At 37.1% G+C, this 15,195-nt stretch overlaps 1 protein-coding gene across 3 annotated transcripts in view; it reads left to right on the plus strand.

Annotated features, from left to right (window-relative positions):
• The window catches only part of NBN (nibrin), a 56,995-nt gene extending 43,062 nt beyond the window's left edge, over positions 1-13,933 (plus strand). For all 3 annotated transcript variants that reach the window (XM_043483185.1, XM_043483187.1, XM_043483186.1), the window contains 5 exons: positions 1,920-1,988; positions 3,188-3,343; positions 4,605-4,718; positions 12,430-12,479; positions 13,765-13,933. In XM_043483185.1, coding sequence (XP_043339120.1) covers positions 1,920-1,988; positions 3,188-3,343; positions 4,605-4,718; positions 12,430-12,479; positions 13,765-13,795 — 420 coding nt within the window. In that variant the 3' untranslated portion in view covers positions 13,796-13,933. The remainder of the gene's footprint in view (positions 1-1,919; positions 1,989-3,187; positions 3,344-4,604; positions 4,719-12,429; positions 12,480-13,764) is intronic.
• The last annotated feature ends 1,262 nt before the right edge of the window (positions 13,934-15,195 follow it).

The raw sequence follows: 15,195 nt of genomic DNA on the forward strand, positions 1-15,195 counted from the left end.
GTCATTTTTGTGTTTGAGGATTAAATATGGATTCTAGCATGTCTGTAAGAGTTCCTATAAGCTAAAATAGAAAGCTGTTGGCTAGATACCTGTTAGGGGTTTATCCTCATGTGAATGACAGCTGTCCCAGAGTCTTGGCTTTGCTTTCAATTCCCCAGTCTTCATAAAATGCCGGCATGACTCCACATCCTTGTTAACATTGCTCCTAACAGCACCCACTGTCCACAGAAATCTCTTCTTCACCTCATTTCTACCCTTCTATTTTGAGTTAAGTTTTCCTCTTTTCTTAAACAACTATGTGCCTAGTCACTCAATTGTGTCTGACTCTTTGTGACACCATAGACTATAGCCCACCAGGCTCCTCTGTCCATGGGGATTCTTCAGGCAAGAATACTGGAGTGGCTTGCCATGCCCTCCTCCTCCAGGGGACCTTCCCAATCCAGGGATCAAACCTGGGTCTCCCACATTGCAGGCAGATTCTTTACCGTCTGAGCCGCTAGGCAAGCCTATAGCGTCTTTGAAAGCCTGGCAGTTACGCCTGTCATTGACTGGATACCATCGGCTGTTCGCAGCAGCGTACACTGAGGTAGTACTCCACACACTGAACAGACTTGGACACTGACAACAGGAGTTATGTAACTTGCCAGGCTGACTTACGTAGGTTTTGACAACTGGGACAGAAATCCTTGGTTCACCCTATTCTTTTGGCTGTTCCCTTTTTCAGCTTTCTCAAAATGTCATTCATTCATTCTAGACAGTGGGCGTGCTAACATGAAAGGCAGTCTGAGAGGATAAGTTTGATAGAACTTTAGGAGGTAGAATCTCTAGGACTTGGTGATTGACTTAGTAAGAGAAATGAGAGAGGAAAAAGTATTGGAAAATTCCCAAGCTTACAGTCCAAGGCTCTGGGTATGGTTTTATAGTGTGATTCTCTGAGATAGGAAATAAAAACTTGCTCAAGGGGATGAGCAAGTTTGAGGTAGTAAGACAGAATGGGGAAAAAAACATAGGGGGTTAAAATGTGATTGTGGTAACAACTTACAGTGGGTGATGTTTGTGAAAATACTCAATAAAAGGGTATGTGGTAGCCTTGGAATAGACATTTTTAATCTTACTACTGATAAATAACATTAATTTCTTTAGTCTCTAAGCAAGCTCAGAGTACATTTTGCTTTTTCTTTCCAACTTTATTATTAACATTTTTCTGCATTTTTATTACTGAATCGTTGAAAATTTGACGTAAAATGATATGCCACCCTATTGTATCCAAAGGGATTGTAGTTTTTATTGAAAGTATTAGAAAGCTATCTGTGTAATGTACTTTTATCTCATATGTGAGCTATGAGTATGAAGGATAGTATGATTTTATGCAAGAAAGTCTCCATTTTTTAATAGATAAATACCTTGAACAATTAAAATAACTTCCTGGATTAAGGATATTTAACATTCAATTCTAAATAAATTTAGATAGACTTCCTTAAAAATTTGTTTTTATTTTTGACTATAAAAGTAATACACAATCATGTAGAAATATGAAAAATAAAAATATAACAATTTGTTGATAATCCTATCCTCTGTAGATAACCACAGTTAATATTTTGGCATTTTCTTTTTTAAATCTTATTTTTTAAATTGGACTCAAATGTTAATGCAGTTTTAGAGACATTGTAATTCCTTTATATTATGATCATTTTTCATATTATACTCTTTATATAACCTGTATGAACTTAGATTGCTTCCAGTTCTTTACTCTTATAACTCATCCTACAGTCTTTTTCTAAATATATTTCTATTCTCATCTCATAGTTTCTCTAGGAAAGATACTTGAAAGTCGTAGATCAAGAACATGAATAATCTCTAAGGTTTTCAGAAAGGTTCCATCTTGTAACTCTTATGAACAATATTTTTTATTTCTTTAGCAAGAAAATGAAATTGAGAAGAAGTGTGAGCTCAAGAAAGAACCACTCTGGTCAACTAAAGAACTATCTGTGAGGAATTTTTTAATTTTTATAAAGATTTGACTTACATTGCCTGTCATTTCATTGACTTTTTTCTACGAGTCTTCATTCTTAGGATTAAAGCTGATTCTGTTTCTGTAATTTTGGTCTGTTTCATAATTATGCTTCCTCTGGAAATGGACAGATCACATTATGAGCATGGTATAGCAAAAAGCACGTGGAGGAAGCCTGAGTGTGACTCTGCCCTCCACCCCACAGATGTGAGGCCTTCAATAGGCCATCCTCACGTCTGCGGGCTTCAGGTCTTCTGTTTATAAAGACACTGGACATTTCTACAGTAGAGTTGTTGTTTATATAAAACAGAGTAATGGGTATGAACTATTTGTAAACTCTAGAACAAACTACAAGAATATTAGGCCATTGTCATTAGAGTTCCTGATTACATTCCGTCACTGTCACATGAACCTTTTCTTTTGATTTTTCTGTTTTTTCGTCTCTTCCTGTCTTTATCTTAGTCCTGTTGGCAGCTTGCAGATGGATATATAGTAAAGCAGTTTAAAAACTAAGATGGTCAGCCTTGGGCAGCTGCAAGAACATGGATATGTAGCTGCTTAGTTAATAGTAAATGACGTAAAGAATCTCTTCCAGCAACAGAAAGGAATCTTCACACTGATTAAATAATTGTTAATCTGGAATTTAAAAAGTGGCTTTCAGTTAATGAGGTGGTGTGTGCCCAGAATTAGTGGTTGAGTTTTTTGAGGTGTCCAAACTAATAAAAAACATAAATTACTGAAAATCAAGAAAACTTAAGCATAGTACAGATAACTTGTAGAATGGATAATATAATAATCTCAGTGTATGGTTTTAATGAAAAGAAGCAAACTGTTTCTTGCCCAGAAAATATGTACAAGAAGATAAATAGTTTATTGGGATGATTTTTACTAGAATATGCTATTAAATTTCAGATACTTTATGGCTTTTTAGTCTTTTGTCATACATGAGTGTTATAAATGTTTCTGAAGTTAGAGTCAGAAATAACTACTTGAGTAATTTTCTGGTTTTGAAATAGATAAGATTTGATTTCAAGTACAAAGTTCAGATGTCAGAAATAAACCTTTTTTTTTTTTTTTACTGTTTTTTCAGATATTTGAACTTTTTTCTATAAGTTCTTTAAGTGACAAGTAATTTTCCTTTTCCTTCTTATTTTATCCATCTTAACACTGTTTAAGAACAATGGTGAACTTCAGGATGGTGATGAGATGCTTCCGAGGAAAGTGTTACTGACTGAATTTCGGTCACTGGTGGTTCGTAACTCCACCTCCAGAAATGCATCCAGTGTGAATAATGATTATGGTGAACTAAAGAATTTCAAGAAATTCAAAAAGGTATGTATTCCTTTAAAATGCAACAAGAGTGCAGTATTTGAAATATTTTTAGAAGTATACTAAATAGTAATAAAAGCGGTTTATGTTCAAAACTGATGCTATTTCTTCTGCTTGAAACAGTTAAAAGTTACTCTAGTAAGTAGATACACTGACACTTAATATATAAAACAAACTATTAAGGTTGAATTCTTTAAAGGATGCTGTTTACACGTTTTTCCCTACCTTACACAGCAGGCTTTTGGCTAGGATCCTCCTAGTTCTTTTTCTTTCTTTCCGGTTTTGGTCATCTTTTGGTTGCTCAGTGCAGCTTACAAGATCTTAGTATCCAACTAGGAATCAAACCTGTGTCCTCAGCAATGAAAGCATGGAGTGCTGAAAGAATATTTTTCATCCCATCTGTATTCTTTTTGTTGTCTATTCTAGGGTGTTTTGTTTCTTGCTCCATACTACTATTGACCTGCTAGGTTTTGCTTATGCATTTGATCAAAATATAGTAATTTTTTCAAAAGTGATTGCTGTGAAAGACTGCTTTTCTCTAGAACATAATCTATGTGATTTTTGCTGTGACTACACGGTGTTGTGGTTTTTTCCTCTCGAATGTGAGCTACTATTAACACTAGTTTTCTGCCTATGACTTTAGAGCCATTTAGAGTATTATAATACTATTAAAGTGTTCTGAACGCCACTTAACAGGAAGAATCTCTTCTACTTAGAGCGGACAATGGGAAATATCTCCCACTTATTTTCCACCCCACATGAATAGCACAGGGGCATTCATGTTCAATATCATATTACAAAATCTCATTAAATTCAAATGCAAAAGACATACTAAATTTGTTAATTAATGAAGCTAACCACATAAAAAGCAATATAATATTCACTGTTGGCACAGGAATGGTGAAAGTGTAAAGTAGTACAAACTTCTGGAAAATAGTTCGGAAAAATTTAAAACCCTTAAAAATACTAATAATATCCTTGGCCAAGGAAATTTTTTGAGACTAAAACAAATTCAATTTTTATACAAAAAGAAGTTTAAAGGGATTGCCTCTCATGAAAAGATTTGTCTGAATTTTTCTGTATATACTCAAATCAATGAAATGACTGTTTCTGCTCTCTTTCACTCATTTTAATTTATACGATATAAATATGTTTAGTACTTACATGTGATTTACAGTCTTTGTGTTTTTAAGGTTTTTTTTTTTTTTTTTAATATGATTGTCTTAATTTTTTAGTGCATTTAACAAGGTTTTCTGTTTAACAGGTCACATTTCCTGGAGCAGGAAAACTTCCACAGATCATTGGAGGATCAGATCTAATAGCTCATCATGCTCGAAAGAATACAGAATTAGAAGAGTGGTTGAGGCAAGAAATGGAGGTTAGTAGGAATCCAGACCCAGTAACTTGTTTGATTATTTGATCCCTTGTGATTTCCTTAGAGCAAATTCTTCTTAAAAACCAAACTTAAGATAAGTGACCTAAGGTTATTCAGAAAAATTCCTGAGTTACAGAGCATTAAGATTAATTTACACCTTTCCATAACGCTGCTTTAAGGGACTTCTAAATTTATTGATCATATCTAGAGCTAATTTGCTGCCTAAGCCTCAGGAACCCATACCTCAGTTATAAAATTGCTCTTTTGGGAAAATATGAACAGCTATACAGCTCTCCATGTTAGGATGTGGTTTCCAAAATCTCACTGGTTTACAGATAATCAGCTGCATGTGTTTATAAACTCTAATGAGAACTCAGGAGAGAATACAAAAATATGCTTCCTTTACTTTCTGGGTATTGTGAGTCCCAGTGTATATATATATTCTATAACAGGACTGTCCACCTGATCCATAATTCTTTCAACCCCTTTTTTTAAACTGAAGAATTGAACAAAAATTCATTAAATTGAGGAGTCTTTTAGTACAGAAGTACTACATGGCAGTTAAGAATTCAGAAACACATGACCACTGAATTGAGAGATAATCAAAGTCCACATCCAGAGTTAGAAAGTCGTCTTCTTGGTTCTTTGCCTGATTATCCACTGTTCCTGGAAACCAAAGGTGGGCTCCATTGATCGTCTCAGCAGGCTGTTTGATAATTAGGGAGTAGGGGCGATGTCACTTTCGTGCTCTCTGATGTGACCTAAGTCCCCGTTTCTCCTCAGTGTATCTCCCCTCCTTTCTAGATATTTCACTCCTTCATTTCTTTGGATGTTACTTTTGATAATTTCTTCCGATTGTCTTCCGGTTTAGTATTTCTCTCATCAGATCTGTCTGGTTGGTATTTCACTCATCCATTGAGTTTTCACTCGACATACTGCATGGTTTCATTTCTGAAAGCGCATTTCATTTATTTCTAAGTCTTGTTCCCTGATATTTTAAAGCTGCTGTTTTATATTCAACACCTAAAGTGCTGATATGTTTAATCTAGTTCTCTCTCAGGGTGCCTTGTTTCCAAGTACATATTTTGTCATCTTTGAATGTGAACTGCTCCTTTTCCTTGGGAACTTGATCTCTTGGGAATCCTTAAGTCTAATTTCAGGTTTATTTCCTCCAGAAATACGAGACTCCTTTAATCTCTGCTTGTAATGTTTTGGACCATTCAGCTAGTTAATACATATTTGGACCCAGAGCTTGAGTGAAGGCTAACCTGTCATTATAAACTTAGTGAGATTTTTAAAAATTCCTTTCTTTCAGTTTGTATCGGGTCAAGACAAGCAAGTGTATTTGCTGCGCTTTTTGTGTGTTGTAGAGTTTGTTCCCGTTTCACCCTTTAATACTGGAGTCCTTGATTCCTTGTCCTGGGTTTTCTTTCATAATGCTCCTTTCCCACACAGATGTCAGAGGAGAACCTGGGTTTCTGTGGTCTGCAGATCCGCACAGGGCAGGTCGAAAGCTGACTTTGGTACTTGGTAACGTCTCAGGACTTGTATTTTGCTTTATTATGGCTTAAATGCAGGTTTTTATTTCAAAGAACTTTTCTGTTACCTCCTTAAAGACATTTTTATATTTGCTGGGATCACTACACTTAAGGCATTACTCTCCTTTATTAAATCACCTGCTTCACATCCATTTCTTCTACATTCACTGTGGTTTTCTTTATGCTCTTTAACTATATCAGAAATTCAAATTTCAGTTGTATCTGTTCTATTCCTCACCAGCTATATTATGTGATCTTGACTTCATTATACCTAATTAGAAATAATTAAAATCCTAATTACCCATTTAAACATTATTTTATTATTCCTCTGTTTCCTCCTATGCAGAATGGGAGCAATAATTGTACCTCCATTTCACAGGCTTTTTGTGAGAATTACAGAAGACACTACTTAATACAATATTTATAATAGTGGAAACCGTGTTAGCTATTTCTTAATTTTGAAATGGTGTCATTACAGTTTCAGTTTGTTTACTTAGCATTCATTGCCATTTCATTTCATTGTGTTTTTCCTCTCATTTAACTTTTTTGTTCTTATTTTATTGCTTTCATGTTCTTATTAATTATGTATCTTTTATTCATGGGTTATTGTTTCTTGCAGACCAAGTTCTTTACCTGTCTTTGGCATGTTCTGTTCTCGCCTCTCTCTTTTTTCCCCCCATCTGAATGTGGAGTGGCTTTGCTGTTTTGTTTAATTTTGCCACCATTTAAAGTAAAAGACCTGTCCAGATATTGTTTGCTGTGTGACCCAGCATGTGACGTCTTATGCAGGGATTACGTTCTAAAACCAGTCTGGGGCTTCCCTGGTGGCTCAGTGGTAGAGAATTCGCCTGCCAGTGCAAGAGACATGGGTTCGATCCCTGATGTGGGAAGATCCCACACGCTGCCAAGCAGCTAAGCCCGTGAGCCACGAGTACTGAGCCCGTGCTCTGGAGCCTCGGAGCCGCAACTCCTGAGCCCACACCCCCTAGAGGCCATGCTCCACAATGGGAGAATCCACCTTGGTGAGAAGCCCCCACTTGCTGCAGCTAGAGAAAAGCCTGCGTAGCAGTGAAGACCCAGCACAGCCAAAAATAAACAAATGAAATTATTTTTTTTTTTTGAAATTATTTTTAAAAGAAGCAGTTTGAGGTAGAAATTGAATGTAGTTAAAATCACTCCTACCCCAATGCATCCATACTTGTCATTATGGCAACATATTCAGTCAAAGGCATGTAGCATGTCCCATCTACTTGCTATTGCCTGAGAACACCGAATTGACGTTGGGGAGGTGGGGTGGTCAGGTAAAGCTATGTGCTGCTCTTTCTGGGAATGGAATTAAATATGTGCCAGGGAGGGTGTCTCTTCCCAGCAGAGGATAACCTAGCATTTCAGGTTAGGTGCCTGATCTGTCAGGGGTGCCTGCGGCCTGTGTCTTTGGTCAGTGTCAGCCCCACTTACTTACCGCTGCGCGCCGTCAGTCCCCTCCCAGCAGTCCAGCAGGAGGTGTTTTCTCTTCCTGCTCAGACTGCTCTTTCCCAAATTTGTAGTATTAGTAAGAATCCTCAGGTTTGGACAGTTCTGTAGCACCTTTTAATGAGTTGGAGGAGTGTTAGGAATCAGTTGCATTAGTCTTTGGGTTCTTTGCACGGCTACGTTTTTGAAATCAACATCTTGAATAGTTTATAACTGTTGAGTGTTATCTGTTCTTGGTTGGGGTGAAGCTGAGAGAATGATGGTGCAGCCGCTGACTTGTTTCTTTCTTCCATTTCATTAGCATTAGCAGAGGGACTGTGTTCTAGATTTATTCTGTCGAATCTACTTCTTTTCCCAGAGCAATTCTAGGTACTCTGAGTAGAATTTGCTACGATAGAGTTGACTTTTTCCTTCTACATGGCCATAGCTCCTATACAGATGTGCTGTCTTGATGTCTCATTTCCCTGTGCTTGCTCTAGCTACTCTTCTGTGTTCCCTGCCTTTTGTTTAAGACCTTCTTTCTCTTCTTTTACTGCAGACCAGTCTTAGTTTTCACTATCACTTAGTTCCCATACTCTCTTTGAATATAGGATATTTTCATTCTGTGCATTAAACATAACTCTTTGAATTCTACCCAACCTGATTTGGATTTTTAAAGACTGTGATATGTAGTTCTCCCAAGCCACTGATAAATGCCAGTAATAGGAATGCCATTTATTTGTTTTTTTAACACTAATTTACTTAATAATTTTACTGAGATGTACAATATAAAGCTGATTTTTCTTTTTTAAATAATTTATTTTAATTAGAGGATAATTACTTTACAATATTGTGATGGTTTTTGCCATACATCAACATGAATCGGCCATAGGTGTACACGTGTCACCCCCATCCTAAACCCCCTCCCACCTCCCTTCCCACCCCATCCCTCTGGGTGGTCCCAGAGCACTGACTTTGGGTGCCCTGCTTCATGCACTGAACTTGCACTGGTCATCTGCTTTACATATGGTAATATACATGTTTCTATGTTGTTCCTTCACATCATCCCACCCTCGCCTTCTCCCACTGAGTCCAAGAGTGTCCTTTGTGTCTGTGTCTCCTTTGCTGCCCTGCATGTAGGATCTTCTGAATCCCATACATAGGAGTTAATATACAGTATTTGTCTCTTTCTGACTTACTTCACTCTATAATAGGTTCCAGAGTCATCCATCTCATTAGAACTGACTCAAATGCGTTCCTTTTTATAGCTGAGTAATATTCCACTGTGTGTATATACCACAACTTCCTTATCCATTCATCTGTCAGTGGACATCTAGGTTGCTTCCATGTCCTAACTGTTATAAATAGTGCTGTGATGGACACTTGGGTACATGTGTCTCTCTCAGTTCTGGTTTCCGTCGGGTATGTGCCCAGCAGTGGGACTGCTGGGTCAATGGCAGTTCTGTTCTGTTTTTTAGGGAGTCTCCACACTGTCTCTGTAGTGGCTGTGTCAGTTTGCATTCCCACCAACAGTGTAAAATGAGTCCCTTTTCTCCACACCCTCTCCAGCATTTATTGTTTGTAGACTTTTTGATGATGGGCATTCTGAACAGTGTGAGATGATACCTCATTGTGGTTTTGATTTGCATTTCTCTAATAATGAGTGATGTTGAGCATCTTTTCATGTGTTTATTAGCCATCTGTATGTCTTCTTTGGAGAAATAGCTGTTTAGGTCTTTTGCCCACTTTTTGATTAGGTTGTTTGTTTTTCTGGTATTGAACTGTGTGAGCTGCTTGTACATTTTGGATATTAATTCTTTGTCAGTTGTTTCATTTGCTATTATTTTCTCCTCTTAGGGCTGTATTTTCACTTTGCTTATAGTTTTCTTCATTGTGCAAAAGCTTTTAACTTTAAGTAGGTCCCATTTGCTTATTCTTGTTTTTATTTCCATTACTCTAGGAGGTGGGTCATAGAGGATGTTGCTGTGATTTATGTCGAAGAGTATCCTGCATAGTTTCTGGTCTTACATTTAGGTCTTTAATCCATTTTGAGTTTATTTTTGTGTATGCTGTTAGAAAGTGTTCTGGTTTCATTCTTTTACATGTAGTTGTTACAGTTTTCCCGTCACCACTTGTTGAAGAGACTGTCTTTTCTCTATTGTTTATTTTTGCCTCCTTTGTCAAAGATGTGGGGTCCATAGGTGTGTGGATTTATCTCTGGACGTTCTGTTCTGTTTCATTGATCTGTGTTTCTGCCTTCGTGCCAACACTATACTGTCTTGATGACTGTGGTCTGTAGTAGAGTCTGAAGTCAGGACGGTTGATGCCTCTAGTTCCTTCTTTCTCAAGATGACTCTGGCTGTCCAGGGTCTTTTGTGTTTCCATACAAATTGTGAAATTATTTGTTCTAGTTCTGTGAAAAATACTATTGGTCATTTGATAGGGATTGCATTGAAAAGGTAATTGCTTTGGGTAATACTCATTTTGGTATTTAGGTATGCTTATTTTCACAGTATAGATTTTTACAATCCAAGAGCATGGTATATTTCTCCATCTATTTGTGTCTTCCATTTGTGTTCTGCTCTACTTATTAGAAAATGTAAAAAGATGTAATTTCATTTTACATTTCATTTTATGAATAGAAAATCATCCTGGTAAGTTTGAATCCCTGCAAGTATAAGTTGGTGCTCTTATTCAAGTAGACCTGGTCAATCCCAGTTCTTCCGTATGACAGTTTTCTGATTTTTCTTAACCTAAGACTCTGTTCCTTATTGGTTAAAATTGGGATAATAGTGTAAAATAGTAGTGAAATTATATGAAGATTAAGTGAGTTTTTCTTAGAAACGGTTTTAAGATAGTATCTAGAAACATATAAATGTAATTTATAGTAAACAAACAGTATCTGCATTCAGTGAACTTACACTTCTTTAGTGGAGAAGTGATACAAATAATTATAACAGAAGGTAGAAATTGATAAGAATCTAGGGGTCACATAGCTAAAGTTTTGTGGGAGTTCTTCATATCAGACTCGTTTCTATGTTCTTAAATTATTTATTTTGTGTTGGGGTACAGCTGATTAGCAATGTTGTGATAGTTTCGGGTGAACTGTGAGGGGCTCAGGCATGAGTCCCTTCACATGCATGTGTCCGTCCTCTCCCGTCCAGGCTGCCACGGCACGTTGAGCAGAGTTTCGTGTGTGGTACAGTAGGACCCTGTTGGTTATGCATTTCAATCATGGCAGTGTCAGACTTACTTTTAAATGAAGAGACTCAGAAAGCCATTGTTAAAGGTGAAGAACATGTTCCTTAACACATAAGAGGCAGTAAATAATTATTGAGCAAATGCACCTTGAAAGATGATCAGATGTGGACAGAGGAGGAAAAGGAAGTAATTTCTAGGTAGAGGGAGAAACATGAACAAAAGCAGAGAGACCAGTATGTTTGCTGGGAGGTGTGGGTGGTGTTTTGCCTTTTTGTGTGATTCAGTTTATCTGGCTTTATAGGGTTCATGAAGAAGAGGGTGAGAAGTGATTGAGAAAGTAAAATGGAGCCAGGTCATGAAGACCCTTTCCCATTTAGGGGTCGTCAGACTCAAGAGTGTGTGTTTTCTTTGGTAGGTTGGGGAAGTCATTGAAGGGTTTTGAATGGCACATGGTAAGATCATAGCTGGACTTGAGGAAGGATGCATGCAGCACAGGGTATTTCTGGTCCTAAGTCTCAAAGGTGCTTTAGGAGTTTGAGTTTGTGTGCAAAATTACTTTGTGGATGAGGTAATTCAGTAGCAGTTTCTGAGCCCTGATTTGGGACTGTGAGGAGGAGAGCTGCTTTCACTGGAGAGCTGCTCTGGTTGAAGGCAGAGTAAATATTATCCTCTCAGGCCTCCAGCAGTGGCATGATCTCAAAACATTGACATTTCATTTAGTAAAAGGGTTTTGCAGGAAAAAAATGTTTAAAAACTTAAACTAGCAGTATATGTGTTGGTTGCCTTTGAGAGGAGATTGGCTGGAGAAGTTTGATTAGGGGACTTCTGCAATAATCTTGGAATGAAGGGAAAATGGAACGGATCTGTTGAACTGGTGACCTCCAGGATGTGGTCAGCTGCTACAGCCAGTGCAGAGCAGGTAGGGGTTGAAAGTGGTCGATGCACAGTCTGGGGTAAAAGAAACTAGAGACAGAATGAAAGTTTTGAAGATGGGACCGGGGGACTCGAGACCTCTTGGATCAAGAGCACTGTTCCTTGGAGCCCCGTCACATTTATTTAGTGTCTTGACAACAGAAACAATCTGTTGTGCTGCTTGAAGTCAGCCTCCTGTGCCCCCGGTCATGTCTCCCATTTTATTGATTACTTTAAACTGTCTTTGTTATTTTCTTGTACAAGGGCTATCACCTAGCTGGAGGTCATAGACCCACATAGGCCTTGGGAAAACATCTTGGTGTGTGCACAAGCAGCATTCTGAACTTGCACTGACCTGGCGTTCCGAGGTCCACACTGTTTTTCTTTAGTTTAGCAGGGTATGATGACCCCAACGAATCAACCCAGTGTACTTTTATTTGGGTTATGTTGTACTGCTAAATTTTGCTTTTATTCTTTTCCCATGGTGATTTTCTCATGGCTTAGTCAGAGCAACAGGCAGCTGTTAACCCTTGCAGTGAACCAGCATGGCAGTTTCAGTAACTGTGTATTTGTCCTTGAGCAAATCTTTGAAATTATGTTAATTTTGACAGGTTCAAAATCAACATGCAAAAGAAGACTCTCTTGCTGATGACCTCTTTAGGTAAAGTTTAATTTCAGCTTTCTTGTGAATTGTTGTATATAACACTCAGTTCTGTTGATAGAGTTTAAATGTTTCGACCCCTTTCCTTAAAATTACACTTGGTACCTTCACCTAAATAATATTTTGTCTTGGTTTTAATTTTTTTTTAACTACTTGAGCACCTCTTTACTACTGGATATAGCTTCAAGGCTTGGGCTTAATTCAGTCGCACTGTATCACAAGATGTTTAAAACACATATGGGCATTTGGGCTTCCCTGGCGGCTCAGGGGGAGATAGTCCACCTGCCAGCACAGGAGGTGCAGTCTGACCCCGGGTCGGGAAGGTCCCCTGGAGGAGGAAATGGCAGCCCCTCCAGTACTCTCTTCTGGCAAATCCCGTGGACAGTGGAGTCTGCTGGGCTGTAGACCAAGGGGTTGCAAGAGTAAGATGTGACTTAGCAACTAAACCACCACCACCATGGGGTTCCTGAGCTGGGTGAATTTGACTGATATATTTTGAGATTTTCAGCCCTGAGTGGAAAGAATTATGAATGAATGGAGTTTAAAATAAGATAAGTAAAATACCAGACATGAAAATAAGAAGCTGGATTAGAGTTTCAAAGCAGGTTTTTGTGAGAGGGTTAGAGGAGTTATAATGGGTAATAATAATTTAATTCAGATTTAACATTTTCAGCATTCTTGCAGGCCCAACAAGTTTTATAATAATTAGCTCTCAAATATTCATAAAATACAATATAGTAGGTAGACACTGGCTGGGGTGGAATAACGTTTTCCCAAGAAATACTGTAATTTTGAGTCTGTTTTATAGCCAATTTTATTTTTAATTTCATTATTGAAAGTATGAATCATTGATGAAAATGTTGACAAATAGTGCTGATTTTTCGTAAGTATAGTCAGATGAGAATAGTTGCCCAACTACATTTGTTCAGTTGCTATAGGAGAAGACTTTTTATAACATAATTATATTTTAGGTTCATTCTGCTCTTTTGGGCAAATGGTAAAATTTAATGTGGGAGTAGAGAGATCTGTTTGCAGCTAGTCTGGAGGAAGTATAAAAACATGTATTAATTTTTAAACTGTTGTGTTCATTAATTACTTTAAAGCTTTTACAGGATTTTTGATGATGTTTTACTTTAAGTCTTCGCTTAATGTTTGATCCTAGGGATAAAATTGGCATTCTCATTCTGTTTGCCAAAGTGTGTCTATATTTTGAAAGCCCTTTAACTTGTGAAAGGAGCACCATTATTTATCTAGATACCATCTGACTCAGTTTCTTTCTTTGCAGATACAATCCTAATGTTAAAAGGAGAAGATAACAAGGTTTTATGAAGAAGCCACAGAAAAACATTTCCTGTTTAGTATTTACTTCGAGTTTCCTCTGCAGTACGTTCATACTGTGTATAGAAGATTTAAGTTTATGGCCTAAATTTGTTAAATAAAACACACAAACTCAGTTTCTTTTGTTTGTGACAATTAGTATTGTTTGTTCTGTTTTTAGTCTTTGTCATCTCATCTTTTATAATTTTTTTTCATTTTTAAATGTGATTTTAACCTACTGAATAGTTAATATAGTCATAGTTCAAAATTCTAAAAGTATAAAAAGGTAAAAGGTTAAAAAATCTCCCTTCTACCACTGTCCTGGCTGTCTGTCTCCTCGCCTCTGAAAAAGTCCATGATACTCATTTCTTTACAGAGATTTTCAGTGCCTATTCAGATTTCTATGCATATCATTTTTCAGTAATTTCCTATAGAAATGATACAATGTTATATACCTTACTCTTTTTTTATTGACTGGATTGGAAGGTTATAGTAACATCAGAGCATAATATTTTTCCTTTTTATCATTTTTTCTTTTCCATTATGCTGTAGTCTTTCCTGAACTGAAGTAACCCAAGTGAAATGGATTCTAGTATTGAAGATGCCACCCACTTATTATTCTAATATTGGAAATGACAGTGGAGGGTGTCATCAAGCTTGGGGACATCTCCCTAAAATGAGGTAAGACCTGTGTGGTGGTCTTACTAAACTGGGTGTTGAGTAACACTCTAAAAAGTTGAGCTTTTTAGAATCCTAGTTTTTTTAATCTAAAAAGTAGAAATGGTAAGATTGTCTTCTTTCTACCTAACAGGGAGATGGTAAGGAAAAACTTTGTTTTTCCAAATTTTGTCATATAGACAGCTTTCACTGTACATTTTAATTAGGGTAAAGTCTTTTTGTCTCCTCTAAAGACTGATACATTTTGTCCTGTGAGATAGAGCATGCTTTTTATACTGACTGAAAACTTCCTAGTTTCACATAGATTCTGCCACCGTAACAAACTTAAGATAGCCTAGCATGAAAAGTTACACCATACATTAATTTGTGTTGTTGTTAAGTCTTCATGGAAGATCCAGTGTTCCACTATATTCAGGCAAGGGAAGTCACCATATTTAAATCCTGACTAAGGCCCTTTGCATTCTTGACCAGCCTTCAGAACATGTTATTTCCTTTCAGGAGATAGTTTGTAAATGTCCTAGATTTTTCTTACTTATTTTTGTCTCACTATCCCTTCAAATTCTTTGTTAAGGAAACATTATTAAATGTGTATTCAAAATGCTCTCCACAACACTGAAAGAATTTGAAGATAAATGAGTAACGGTCTCTCTACTCTCGTAACAGTCTCTGTTCTCTCTAGGAGTAGTCTAAAGCTCAAACACTCCAGAACTGGTGGTCTGAG

Source organism: Cervus canadensis, chromosome 12 (genome assembly GCF_019320065.1).
Source record: "Cervus canadensis isolate Bull #8, Minnesota chromosome 12, ASM1932006v1, whole genome shotgun sequence".
Taxonomy (NCBI): Eukaryota; Metazoa; Chordata; class Mammalia; order Artiodactyla; family Cervidae; genus Cervus; species Cervus canadensis.